At 38.2% G+C, this 14,785-nt stretch overlaps 1 protein-coding gene across 1 annotated transcript in view; it reads right to left on the bottom strand.

The window, feature by feature from the left end:
• SLC10A1 (solute carrier family 10 member 1) overlaps positions 1 to 14,785 on the bottom strand; it is a 37,695-nt gene that overhangs the window by 3,414 nt on the left and 19,496 nt on the right. Inside the window, exons 3-4 of the mRNA XM_044664798.1 lie at positions 7,054 to 7,232; positions 5,420 to 5,616 (exon numbers count right to left, since the gene is read on the bottom strand). Of these exons, the coding sequence (XP_044520733.1) occupies positions 5,420 to 5,616; positions 7,054 to 7,232 (376 nt within the window). The remainder of the gene's footprint in view (positions 1 to 5,419; positions 5,617 to 7,053; positions 7,233 to 14,785) is intronic.

The following is a 14,785-nucleotide window of genomic DNA, read 5'->3' as shown; positions in this document are numbered from 1 at the left end:
CATGGGTGTGTAAGTCAATTACATTAGGATGATCTAAAAACAAAAAAATGAAGGGGTGCAAAAGTGATGCACTACAAGAAGGGGAAAGAAGAGGAAAAATGGGGAAAATTATCCCATATAAAAGAGTGGAGGTGAAAATGGAGTTTGGGGGGTTGATAACATTTGAATTTGAACAATTTGAATTTGAATTGATAACAATTGAATTGGTTCAAAGAGGGAAGAACACATACACATACATTCAATTGGACATAGACATTTATCTTACAGGGAAGTAGGAAGGGAAGGAGAAAAGAAAAAGAGGAGGTTGTATGATAAAGGGCAGACTAAGAAAGAGCAAGATCAGAAGTAAAGAGGATAAACAGAATAGGAAGGAGGCAAATACATGGTAACCACAACTGTGAATGTAAATGGTATGAATTCATAAAATGGAAGTAGAAAGCAGAATGGATTAGAAATCAAAATCCAATGTTTATAAGAGATATTCTCAAAACAGTTGAAACAAGAGTTAAAATCTTAAGCTTCAGCGGAAGTAGGCAAGGGTAGCAATCATGATCTCAGAAAAAGCTAACACAAAAATGGACCTAATTAACAGATAAAAAGGGAAACTATATTTTGCTAACAAGGTATATAGCAAGTTTCTCTAATAAGGGCCTCATATTTCAAATATATAGGAAACTGAGTAAAATGTATGAAAGCCATTTTTCAATTGATAAATGGTCACGGAATAAAAACAGGTAGTTTAAAGAAAAAGAAATCAAGGGGGCAGCTGGGTGGCTCAGTGGGTTGGGAGTCAGGCCTAAAGACAGGAGGTTCAAATCTGGCCTCAGACACTTCTCAGCTGTGTGACCCTGGGCAAGTCACTTAACTCCCATTGCCTAGCCCTTACCACTCTTCTGCTTTGGAACTGATTCTAAGATTTAAGGTAAGGGTTTAAAAAAAAAAGCAAAACTGGTCATGAAAGAATGTTCTAAATCACTGATTAGAAGAATAAAAATGATCATTATTATATACATTAGTATATGAAAGGAACTTCCCTACTCATATCTCCATATATATAACTTGATATCCATAAATCTAAAGTAGTAGTAGTAGAAGAAAGATTTATATAGTGATTTAAGGTTTACCAAATCCTTTACAGATATCTCACTTTATTCTCAACAACCCTGAAAGGGAGGTTCTTATTATCCTCATTTTACAGATGAGGGAAATGAAGCATCAAGAAATTAAATGACCTGCCCAGACTCACCATAGCTAGCAAGTGTCTAAGGTCAAATTAAATTTGAATTCAAGTCTTTCTGACACTAAATTCAAATTCTGTCCATTGGTACCACCTAGCTACCCCCATATGTCTATTTCTTTTACTTTGTGGAGATGTTTTTCATACTATTGAGTATCAACAATTGAATTAGCATAATTTTGAAGTTAATGACATCCAAGAAATTGTCACAGAATGATCATTTTTAGATTGAGTAATCTTTCATTCTACTGAATCTTTTTGGTTTGAACCAAAAAAGTTTTCTGAAGAGCATCTACTGGCCATGAGTGAACTATCCCACTTGAATTTTCGCCCCATGATATAGATGATAGATTAATCAAGAGCTTTAGTTTTAGGAAAAATTTGTCAGCTGCCTTAGAAGTAAACATACTCTCCTTGGCATTTCAGTTTGGGATAATTTTTATACTTTAATGGTCTTTAATGGAACTAATATAATCAATTATTTCTGAATCGGCTATTAGTAGTAAATATAGCACCTGGTAGATTCTCTGTGGGCAGAGCTGGTCTCTAGTAAGTAAAGGATGGCTCTTTGGGAAATGTGGGGGGGTGGGTTTAAGTATTGATGGAAGAATATCATCAGTCAATAACATTAAGTTGCCCTACTATGTGCCAAGTGCAAACAAAGGCAAAAGACAGTCCCTGTCCTCAAAGAGTTCACAATCTAATGAAGGAAGATAAAACGTGGAGAGGGAACAGATGGAGGGGATCTAGGTGGGGGCATGACGAGATGTCTGCCCTCCTTTTTATATAGAGGATTTGTGAGGAATTTCCAATGTCTGCTTTCTACGATGAGTTTCTAAAGACAATAATGAAGTCCAGGTGAGCAGCCAAGTGGAAAATGATATAAATTAGAGTAATCAGAGTAGAGATAAGCTGGTCTTGGAAAAGGTTAAAGACAGTTTGGTTCTGCTCTTACTATTCAACTGGGAAGTGGTCATGTAGGGGTGGAGGTGGACTGGGGCCAATTTTAACAGCAGGTTGGTGAGAGAAATAGCTACAAAGTAGGTTTCCCTTCCCATGCCACAGGAAGAAGGCTCAAAAACAATAGGCTGCTAGCAAAGTATGAAACCTTGTGGTTGGAACAATGGCAAAGCAGTTGTGGTAGGGAATGTGAAGGAACTGACTTGTCCTTATCTTCTTTCCTTTAACCTCTTTTGGCTGAGGAGACATGCACCTGTTTCTGAGTGCCTTCATTTACTGCTATATAGGCTGCAGTAGTATTATCATTATTGTTATTTGGGACTGGATCTGTCTCTCCCAGATTGGAAGCATTTTTTAAATTACTTACATTATTCTCAGAATAATGTTTGTTTTTGTGAAAACTGTCTCCCTGTGTTGTCCAGGCTGGAAGTACTGGGACTATTCACTGGTCCAAAACCAAACCTGACAAACAGGAGAGCTTTGACCTGCTCTGTTTTTTGTTTTTAAACTGGTTTGTCCCCTCCTTACATAGTCTGATCACTACCCACCAACTCCCATTGGGTTCACTGGTACTGAACTTAATTCAGATCCCCAATCAGCTTAAGCCCCTTGCAGTTCAGACCTCTTGAGCTCAAGCAATTCATCTTCAACCTCCCTAGTAGCGGGGATTATAGACATGTATCAAGAGTGCCTGGATAGAAATTATATTTTTGCAAAACATTTTTTGACTGACCTCATTTTACTTCTCATAAACATCTCCTTATTCACAGTATGGATATGAAGAGGGACAGCTATGGTCATTTTAGGCACAAAGAAAGACAGTGACTGGCTCTATGCTTGGTTCATTGTTTAAAGAATCTCTAAATCTCATCTTTTACAAGCCATTTAGTCAATATTTTCCTAGTTCTATGTCCTAAATGTAAACAATTAAAAGGGAAACCAGAACTTCTCCTGTGGGAAGCCGTTTGATGTATTAAAGCCATTGGAGAAATAGGAAAAAATTTAGGGCCTGTTATCTGGATTCCCTACGTGACCAATCCAGACTGAGGCAGTCTTTGTGTTTGGTCCTGGTCACCTGAGCCCCAAAAGGCTCTGGTACCAGCAGGTAGGTTAATCCAAAATCAACTTGATCCCTCCAAGAGGCTATTAGGAGTCATTTAGAGAAACAGAGTCTGTAACAGATATTTTATCTGGATCCCATTACAAAATCATCGGCAAGTAAAACTGTGTGTATGATTTTCTGCACTGCAGGTCAGGACAGACAGAATGAGCCATCTAAGATAAAAATCTGAGGCTCCTCTTTTGACTCAGTCTTTGATCCCCACCTTTTTTACAATTCTTATTGGAGAGCTTTGAAGTGGCAGACCAGCTTCTACTGAGTGGATGACTTCCTTCCTTGATAATTGAGAAGCCTAAATCCTAACAAATGCTGCTTAGATAAAATCACATATTCAGATTAAAACCTGAGTCTTTAGTCTGAATGCAGATTTCAATTGATGAGCATCTCCCTGGGATATTTCCTCTCCCAGAATTATCCCCTGCTGAATTGGGGTTTGGAATTTGATCATTTGTCTTTGCATCTGTATTCTTTAGACTTCAATGGATTATGCGTGATTTATTGCCCCTTACCAACTGTGATTCCTTTTTGCTTGAAATCGGTATATAATAAACTTCCATGCCTGCAGAATTCGGAACAGCATGGGCTAACCACTAGTCTAGTTGTTCTCATTTTTCTTTTTCCTGTCTTATCAATCCGACGCCATAAACGCCACTCAGAACCCTCATTTTTGCATGTAGAGGCTGGTCCTCTATATTCTCCCTAAAAAGGAAAACAACTTCTGAGTCTAATGAGGTTGATTTTCACAATGTACCTCTGGCAGGTCCAAAAGTGGTATTTTTGTTTGAGAGAAATAAGAATAGTTATAATTCTAGTTTCTTTTCACCTCTGACCTAAACTTGCTAGATTGTGACCTCTAGTGTTGCACATATGTTAATGCCCTCTGATTTTGGTATTGCCTTAAGTTCTGGGCTAGAAATCTGTTCATGATATTTTGGATCACTGATTTTTTTTTTAAAACCTTACCTTCCATCTTGGAGTCAGTACAGTGTATTGCCTCCAAGGCAGAAGAGTGGTAAGGGTAGGCAATGGGGGTCAAGTGACTTGCACAGGGTCACACAGCTGGGAAGTGCCTGAGACCAGATTTGAACCTAGGACCTCCTGTCTCTAGGTGTGGCTCTCAATCCACTGAACTACCCAGCTGCCCCCAGATCACTGATTTTAAAAATATAGCCTAGATTGTAAATAAGAAGAGTATAGCTAGGCAGCTAGAGAAGGTCAGGGAGAACATGCAGGATTAAACTCCAGCTCCTGACAGACTATTCAGGCATTTGACTAGTGTCAACTTGAAGGTCTAGGTTATGATGTTCATGTGTATACCAGGGGAAATGTAAAGGGTATATGGGGAAGGGGGGAAGGAAGACAAAGGGAAAGAAGAGTGGATCTTGAGGGAGTAAGGAATAAGATGACAGCACCTCCTTACTACCTGTGGCCCTCCAGTTACTGATATTTATTATCAATTGTAAGAAAGAAAGATGTTTTGTTTTTAAAATAAATACTAAGTACAGACTCCAAGACAGAAGAACACAGTTAGGGCTAGATATTTGGGGTCAAGTGACTTGCCCCAGATCACATAGCCAGATTTGAAACCAGGATCTCCCATCTCCAGACCTGACTATCTACTAAGTCACCTCACTGCCCTTAATCTCCTTTTACAGATGAAGAAACCGAGAACCATAGAGGTTAAGTCCAAGACAATAACTTGTCACATAGTCAGACTTTGGTTGATCTGTAGCCTGAATTCCTTTTACCTCAGTGATAGTTTGAGTAGAGGTAATCATTCTATTCCTTTCATCCTCACAACTATATCTATAGTTTTGATTCTTTGTCACAATTAACCTTTCTCCAGGGCCAACTTTCTTCCTATGGCAACACACTTTCCCCAGGCAGAAGACTGACTTTCAGTTAACTTTCTTACTCCAGTTCCCACGTTCTAACCCCAATAATAATAGTATCTTGCTGAAAAGAAAATAAATGTCTCACTTTATAGAAGTGGGTAGCTTGAAAGATTCAATGCCACATCCAAAATATGCATTTACTACCTTCTCAATGATAGATCAGACTCAGTGTTCACAGAGCTTATGAGATAATGTTTCAATACTCACCCTTGGGAGTCTTGATTTTATTGTAGCACTTAAAGATGGCAATAAGGAGAAGCCCTTCACCAAGCTGGAAAATCATGTAGAGAAGAGGAAAAAAGAAAAGGGGTCCAATCACTTCTGGAGGAAAGGCCATGTTGAGGATGGTAGAGCATAGCTGAACATTCTGGCATCCGGTCTCCATGCTGACGGTACGTCTGCATCTGCATGGACACACCAACCCCAAAAACCATCAATAAAAGCAACTTAAAGGAAATTACCAGTGTTGTCTTTTCCTTCCTTCCTCATGAGATCAAAATACATTGAGTGGTATTAGATAAGTTGATATGGTTGACTGTTACTATGCTTGCCCCTGAGCTTGAGGTTTTTATTAATGACTCGGATAAAAACATAAATAACGCTTCTAGTTTTTGATGACACCACACCATTGACTAACACTGGATGACAGTCGAATCCAAAAACACCTTGAAAGGTTAGGACAACAAACTAAATCTGATGAGATAAAATTTTATAGGGATGACTTGTCTCTATAAAAATAAAAATTTAAATTTTATTAAATGTTATCTTTTTATTAAAAAGAAGTTTTATTAAAAGGTATATTTCATGAACAACATTTTATTAAAATTTATTTTAATAAAAACTTTTGTTAAAATGTTTATTATATTATAAAAATAAAATTTAAACTTAGTTTTTTTATTTTTTAAAATATTTTTTCCGTGTTTACATGATAAATTTTCTTTCCTTCTATCCTCCCCAGTCCCAGAGCTGAAAAGCAATTCCACTGTATTGTACAAATGTTATCACTTGATATTTATTTCCATATTATTAATTTTTTCAATAGAGCAATCTTTTGAAACCAAAACCCCAAATCATAACCATATAAACAAGTGATAAATCATATGTTTTTCTTCTGCAATTTTATTCCTACAGTTCTTTTTCTTGATGTGGGTAGCATTCTTCCTCATAAGTCCCTCAGGATTTAAACTTAGTTTTATTGATTTTTCAAAAATTAACTCCACAAGCTCAAGATGTTTATGCTAAAAGTTTATGGCATTTATAATTATAAATAACATGATTATTGTGAAGTGTTTTCCTATACAGAGGTCTTATTTCTTTTTTCTTTTTCTTTTTTTAAAAACCTTTACCTTCTATCTTAGAAACAATACAGAACAGCAATAAGGGCTAGGCAATGGGGGTTAAGTGGGTTAAGGGAGCCCAGGGTTACACAGGAAGTATCTGAGGCCAGATTTGAACCTAAGACCTCCCATCTTTAGGCCTGACTCTCAATCCACTGAGCCAACTAACTGCACCCCAGAGGTCTTATTTCTTCTACTAAACTATGATTTCTTTGAAGATGGGGACTGGATTCTTAATAAATGTTTCTTATTTAGAGAAGTGAATAGGAAAAGATAGAATCTACAGAAGTAATTATATGAGTAGTTGTTTTCTAGGACCATCAGCGTCAGCAACCTGATACTTCCCACGATATAAAGAAGCCCCCACAATTGACATATGAGAGGCATTGCCAGAAATCCACTACCTTGGGAAAATGCAGAGATTTTTCCAATTTCTTTTGAGAAAAACTAGAAATAAAAAAAAAATGGGCTGTGTTGGAAGACAGAAACAAAAGTCAGACCTACCGTTCATTGAGGCGTAAAATGCCTGAGAGGATATAACCCAGGGCAAAGCCAATGAAAGGCATCAGAGCAGAGGTAACTAGAAGATGAAATGTCATGACGTACATGATGCTTCGGCCAACATTGATGGCAGAAAGGACAGCAACAGCCACTGATGAAATAAGCATTATGATCATCCCTCCCTAAAAATGAGGAAAATAGGAGAAGAGCAAGTTAAAAACAAGGCATGGGGAAAACCTTTTAAAAAGGGACTGGGCATCCAGGTGATACAATGGATAAAATGCCAGGCCTGGAGTCAAGAAGGCTCATCTTCCTGGGTTCAAATCTAGTCTCAAACATTACTAGCCATGTGACCATAGGCAAGTCACTTAACCCTGTGTGCCTCAATTTTCTCATCTGTAAAATGAGCTGAAGAAGGAAATAGCAAAACACCCCAGTATCTTTGCCGAGCAAACCCCACATGGGATCATAAAAGAGTTGGGCATGGCTGAAATGATTGAACAACAATACTTCAATAATCTCATGAATGGAATTGAAACCCCTGTTTTAAACACTTCTCTTCTTCCACTTTCATTCCCAGGAATACAATAATAGCTGTTTTACATGCCTTGCTTTATATCCATTATCTCATTTGTTCCTCATCATATCTCTTTGTGTTAGGTGCCATTATTATCTCCATTTTATAGACAAGGAAATGACAGAGACTGAAAGAAGTTAAGAGTCTTGCCTAGGGTCACACAGCCAATAAGTTGGAGGTACAATATGAATCCAGATATTCCTGACTCCAAATCAGCATTCTTTCTATCTGCTTCTCATTAAAGGAAACATTTTTTAAATCCTTACTTTCTGTCTTAGTAACAACTCTAAGACAGAAAGGCAAGAGTTAAACATAGCTAAGAAGTGTATGAGATCAGATTTGAACCCAGGTCCTTTCAACTCCAGGCCTGGTCCTTGATCCACTGCACTATCTACCTGCCCTTAAAGGGAAACTTCTTAAGGATAGAGAATGTCATCCTTAGTAATCCCTCCATCAAAAACCAGTATAGTTGAGTATCCTCCATCCATGAAAGATCTATTATTTTGTCCGTGTGAAGACTTCCTCCTTGAATGTGAATTACTCTCCATCTATGGTTTCACAGGTAAGTGTGAAGGACTTTCCTAGGGTCATACAGCTAAATGTCAGAGGTAGGATCTGAACCTCTGTCTTTCTGATTCCAAGTCCAGAACTCTATCTACTCTTCTACAATGCCTCTGTTGTCCTCCTTATGGTGATGCTTCAAGTACTTCAATAAAACATAGATATCGGTAAACAACATATAAATATATATAACATCATATGATATATAAATAAACAAAATTTTAAATATAAAGTTAAAACAACATGATTATAATTAACAAAACTATTTTTTAAACAAAAACACATCAGAATCAATGGAGGAAGTTGTTTTACTTGACCACATATGTTTATAACAGTCTGGATCAATCAATCAACCAATCAATCAATCTATAAGCATTTTTTTTAAAACCCTTGCCTTCTGTCTTAGAATTGATATCAAGTATCAGTTCCAAGGCAAAAGAGTAGAAAGGTTAGGCAATTGGGATTAAATGACTTGCTAAGGGACACACACCTAGGAAGTGTCTGAAGCCAAATTTGAACCCAGAACATCCCTTCTCTGGCCTGGCTCTCTGCTTTTTTCTACCTTTGTACTTACGAATGTGCAGATTTTGCATAACTTTGCCTTTCTATATTTTCTTATGTTCCTTGTATTTGTCATGAGACAAAGGAAAGCACAATGGTATTCACATTGACATATTAGATTTTATTCAAGCATTTATTGAAGATAAAGGTTATTTTGTGAATACTTTAATATTTTTATAATTAGCATCTTTTTTCCCTTTTAACTTTAACTTTTAGTCCCATCAATAGAATCATGGAGTTAAAAGTTGTGATCAACTTTGTGACTTGTAATATAACCATGTTGCTCTGTGTAAAACTCATGGCAAGGGGGCAGCTGGGTAGTTCAGTGGATTGAGAGCCATGCTTAGAGACGGGAGGTCCTAGGTTCAAATCCGGCCTCAGACACTTCCCAGCTGTGTGACCCTGGGCAAGTCCCTTGACCCCCATTGCCTACCCTTACCACTCTTCCACCTATAAGTCAATACACAGAAGTTAAGGGTTTTAAAAAAAAAAAAACTCATGGCAGATTCCATGGACAATGTACCTGTTCTATGGCTCTGTCCATACTGAATTTGATTATTCTTAGGTTGTTTGTTTTCAGTTTTTCGGTTTTGTTTTATTTGGGTTATCTTTTTAATGACTATAAGGTGATGTCTTAATTTCTCTGAATATTATAGAATTTGAGCAATTTTCAAGTGATCGTTGTGTTCTCGTCTTTAAAAAAGGTTCATTTGTTCTTTTGGATGGGTATTACTTTCTACTTTATATGTGTGGAAATGTCCATTTTTTTGTGTTTGTGGTGTTCTGAAAATTTTTAAAAAGAACATTTAAAAAAGAAAACAAAATAAAATAATTTTTGGCCAAATCATAATTTTGCAATGAGCTAGTTCCATTGTGAAGTCAGAAGTATTCTTCCATCATCCCAAACCCCTGAGATACATAAGATTTATGGAACCAATAGTCTGTATATTTATGAATTCTCCTATATGTTGCTGAATCATGATCCCATTTTAGGAAGTTAAGGTATTAAGGACCCAGAACTCTTAAAGTTGTTGTTTTCTAAAAGAACCCAGGCAAACACAGCTTTTCTAAGAATAACTTGGCAAACAGCTACATTTGAAGAGGGAATATCTAAAACGTAAAGCACCCAAAACAGCCAAACAATTTTTGACCTTGGATACCCATCCAGAGACCTGTTGGCATCCTTTCTGAGCTGCTTTTACATTGAAAACATTCAACAATTATGGAGTCAATCCTTGTGTGTATGCTTAGTAAAGGCAAACAAAGCCATTCACCTCATGATGGTCCATCTCCAAACATCTAATGGTCAAATGGAGACAGTTTTTGCAAATCATTTATCATTCAGCTCCTATTCATTGATTGACACTCATTCAAAATAATCTTTACAGGGGCAGCTGGGTAGCTCAGTGGATTGAGAGCCAGGCCTAGAGACGGGAGGTCCTAGGTTCAAATCTGGCCTCAGACACTTCCCAGCTGTGTGACCGTGGGCAAGTCACTTGACCCCCATTGCCTACCCTTACCACTCTGCCACCAAGGAACTAATACACAGAAGTTAAGGGTTTAAAAATATAAAAGAACAAAACAAAACAAAATAATCTTTACAGGGGCATCTAGGAAGCACAGTAGATAGAGCACTAAGTTTGGAGTCTGAAGCACCTAGGTTCAAATCTGACCTCAATTATTTCCTTGCTGTATGACTCTGGACAAGTCACTTAACTCTGATTGCCTAGACTTTATGGCCCCTCTGTCTTACAAAAACAAAATATTCTTTATAAACTATTGTAATAGAAAGAATTCTTCATGACCAGTTATCAGTCAGCTAATAAATATTAAATGCCTACTATATACCAGGAACTGCTAAGGGCTGGTGCTACAAATATAAAATACAGTCCCTGCTTTCAAGGAGCTCACAGGTTTAAAGAGGGAGAAAAAATACAAATATACAAATTATGTTCAAACACACTATATAAAGGATAAATTGGAAATAATCAAAAGAGGAGAGGCGCTAGGAGTGAAATGGATCAGGAAAGGTGGGATTTTAGCTGGGAGTTCTAGGAAGAAATGAGGGGAACTGATGATCAAGAAAGCTCCCTTTGGTGCAGAAGTGGTAGGTGATAAGTATGGAAAGAAATATATACTGACATTGCTAACATGCTTTTTTTTTCTTAATCTTTATTAACAAGGGATAGTTCTTTTGTGGGGAGGGAGCATTGAGAAATGACAGTTAGGTAAAAAAGAATTAAATTATAGCAAGAACAGTCCTCCTGCATGTAGCACAGAGTTGTCATTGTGAGGCTTGAAAAGGGGTAGAATAGATATCTCTAGCCCCTCCTCTCCCCACCTTTCTCCAAAGCAAACTTTAATTCCTGCCAGAAGGGGAAGTAGGAAGTTGGGAACAAAGGCTGGCGCCTTTGCTGTCTTCAGAGACAGGTTAAAAGTATAAATGCTCCCTTAAATATTGTTACTGTAGAGGTTGTGATCAGGGTCAAGCTAACTTCTAATCATTATTTTATTTGGGAGGTAGAAGCAGGATCCAAAGCTTTATATTCAAAGCTTCACACCTTTTTCCTTCAAATAGCAGTTCTACAAAGGACACACAAAGCCCTTAGCCAAGAAGACCTGTTTATCCAAATTGTTAGCAAACCCAAAGAATGTTTACATAGGAGAATATAGACCAGCCAATATAGAGTGAAGAAGCTCTCACTTTGGGAGTGAAGTAACTTAGCTCAACCATGAGGGAGAGAGTCCTAGGTCTCAAGGGAAAATTTATTGAAGTCTTTAGTGTCCTTTCATATCTTCCCAGAGACTTTTCCTTTGGCAACCTGACATGGGAATGAATCTCTTCCATCTTCCCTTCTGAACCCGGAAGCCAAAAGTATCCGAAGTGACTTGAAGCTTGAAGAATCCCTCCAAAAAACTGAAGATCTGAAGTAGTGAAGCACTCTCTCGCTCTCTCTTTCTCGCTTTCTTCTCTTCCTTCTCTTCCTCTCTCTTTTTTCTCTCTCTCTTGTTCCCCCTCATTCTCTGTCTTTCCCTCTTTCCTTCTTTCCAATTCCACCTCACCTTCATGCAGGTCAAAACAGCTATCTCCATCAGTGAGGAAAGAGTCCCATACAGATTTGCGGAATGTGGTTATCAATAAAAAAATTTATTTTAAAAAGCAAAATAATTGCACTTGGAGTGAAGACTAATATCATTGTTTCTATTAAGATAGATTAACAAAAGTATTTATTGCTTACTTTGTACCAGGCATTATACCAAGTGCTAGAGATATAAAAACAAAGAAATCTGAAAGCCCCTACTCAAAAGGAGCTTATTTTCTAATGGGGAAGATGAGAAATAAAGGAGAGCTGGAATGCAGGAAGGAATTTGGAAATAGATGGAGATGATGAGGAGAATCAATTATGGCAAGGAAGTCAGTGTAGAGTGTAATGGGAGGACACCAGGGATGTTAACAATTATTATTAAATGTAATCTAAATGATTTGTGGGTTCACATTGGGTTGAAGGAGAGACAGGACCAACCAGGATAGGGAGACCAGGGTTTACTGCCAAGCTGTTAACTGTCACAGGAATGGCAGTTGGCCCAACAGTCACTCAGCCCACCTAGGCCAGGGTCTATGGAACCAGCAGGCAAAAAGGTAAAAGTTTATAACAGTTTAATTGAGGGAAACTAAATAAAGGATGGGATAGGGGATTCTACACTTGAAACCTAAGGGCAAACCACAGGGGCAAGGGAAGGACTTGACTACACTATTCTATTGACCTAAGCCAGGCAGGGCCCGAAGGAAGCAGTACCAAAGTCACAGGGAAAGCTCCTCCACACCTGGTTCCAGCCAGGTTTGGTCAGCTCAGCTAGAGGGCCTGAAGATGGCTTTCAACTGGGGTCTCACGGTAAATCCAAGAATGGTCACAGGATGCCAAAAGCCAACTCCACCAGAACTAGAAGGACTAGTGAAGGAAACAGTACTGAGTTTGCATATGAAAAGATTCATATGCCCTCTCCCTCAAACATTGTGTGTTTTTTTCCTTTCCTAGAAACTTTCATGTTAAGAGGATTGCTTCAAGCTATATTTAGGGAACCATTCCCCAATCCAGCTACCATTGGCTGCTTTGGGCAGAGGGGCAGGGAATATAAAAAGTGGAGAGGAGAAGGGGAGCAGCTCTACCTGAGGCCTTCTGCCTTGGTAGTAATGAAGGGGGGAGGCAGCCATGTGCCCAAAGAGAGTGTTCTTTATACCATCTTTGGCACCCGTGCCATAGGTTCGCCATCACTGTACCATCTGTACATCCAGAAATGACCTTGGCTATGCCATTTCCAGAAGTGAATTTGGTGGAGAATTTTCTATCCTTTAAGGGTAGAAAAGAACTTGTAGGGATAGAACACCCAGGTTTCCCTGGCTACTCTTAGGTTACATACACAAAGACAAAACAATATTGCTCTCAAGGTACTTATATTCCTCATGTTGAATTTATTCATGTGTGTGTTGTGTTCCTGACCACAACATCACAACATAGGCACAAATTCAAGGTGAGAGCACTGGCTATAGAGATCAGGAAAGATTTTACAAAGGGATAAATGCGTGAACATAGGATTCTATGCACTTTCCCTCAGAGGGGACAGCTTATACAAAGACAGATGTTTGGGGAACAGCTAGCAGGTCACCTTGGAAAATAGAGCAAATTTAAAGGGAAAAATGTGAAATGATTCTGTAAAGGTAGTTTGCAGTCTTATTGTGAATAGCAACCAATCAACAAGCATTTATTGTCAGAGTAGTGTAGAGGCCAGGAAGATGTGAGTTTAAGTCCTCCCTCCTTGACCTCCTGATCAAGTCACTGATCCTCTCAGGGCTTTAGACAACTCTCTAAGACTCTAATTTGCTGAGAAGATGCCAACCTGCTTTGGTGGATAAAGATTCCTTATCTGGGAGTTCACTATGCCAGTGAAGTCACAAGTGCAGTCTCTATCTCTATTCCTACATGCCAGGGACTGTACCAAGTTCTGAGGATAGAAAGACAAAAGAAATGATCAGTTTTTGCTTTTAAGAAGCTCACAGCCTTAATAAACACATGAAAAAGTGTTCTAAATCTCTTATAATCAGAGAAATGCAAATCAAAACAACTCTGAGGTACCACCTCACACCTAGCAGATTAGCTAACATGACAGCAAAGGAAAGTAATAAATGTTGGAGGGGATGTAGCAAAACTGGGACATTAATGCATTGCTGGTGGAGTTGTGAACTGATCCAACCATTCTGGATGGCAATTTGGAACTATGCCCAAAGGGCGCTAAAAGACTATCTGCCCTTTGACCCAGCCATATCACTGCTGGGTTTATACCCCAAAGAGATAATAAGGAAAAAGACTTGTAAAAAATTATTTGTAGCCGCACTCTTTGTGGTGGCAAAAAATTGGAAAATGAGGGTATGCTCTTCATTTGGGGAATGGCTGAACAAATTGTGGTATCTGTTGGTGATGGAATACTATTGTGCTCAAAGGAATAAAGAACTGGAGGAATTCCATGTGAACTGGAAAGACCTCCAGGAATTGATGCAGAATGAAAGGAGCAGAACTAGGAGAACATTATACACAGAGGCAGATACACTGTGGCACAATCGAATGTAATGGACTTCTCTACTAACAGCAATGCAATGATTCAGGACAATTCTGAGGAACTTATAAGAAAGAATGCTATACACATTCAGAGAAAGAACTGTGGGAATAGAAACACAGAAGAAAAACAACTGCTTGATCACATGGGTTGATGGGGATATGTTGGGGATGTAGACTCTAAAAGATTACCCTAGTGCAAATATCAATAATATGGAAATAGGTCTTGATTTTACACATGTAAAAACCAGTGGAATTGCGCGTCAACTATAGGAGGGAGTGGGGAAGGAAAGAACATGAATCTTGTAACCATGGAAGAATATTCCAAATTAATTAATTAAATTTAAAAAAAAAAGAAGAAGAACCTCACACCCTATCAGAGGAGAAAATATATGCATATACTATATCAGTGTAGCCATGGAAAGAA

Source organism: Gracilinanus agilis, chromosome 2 (genome assembly GCF_016433145.1).
Source record: "Gracilinanus agilis isolate LMUSP501 chromosome 2, AgileGrace, whole genome shotgun sequence".
Lineage (NCBI taxonomy): Eukaryota > Metazoa > Chordata > Mammalia > Didelphimorphia > Didelphidae > Gracilinanus > Gracilinanus agilis.
Note: the sequence above shows the minus strand (reverse complement) of the source record. Positions and strands in the feature narration are given on the sequence as shown.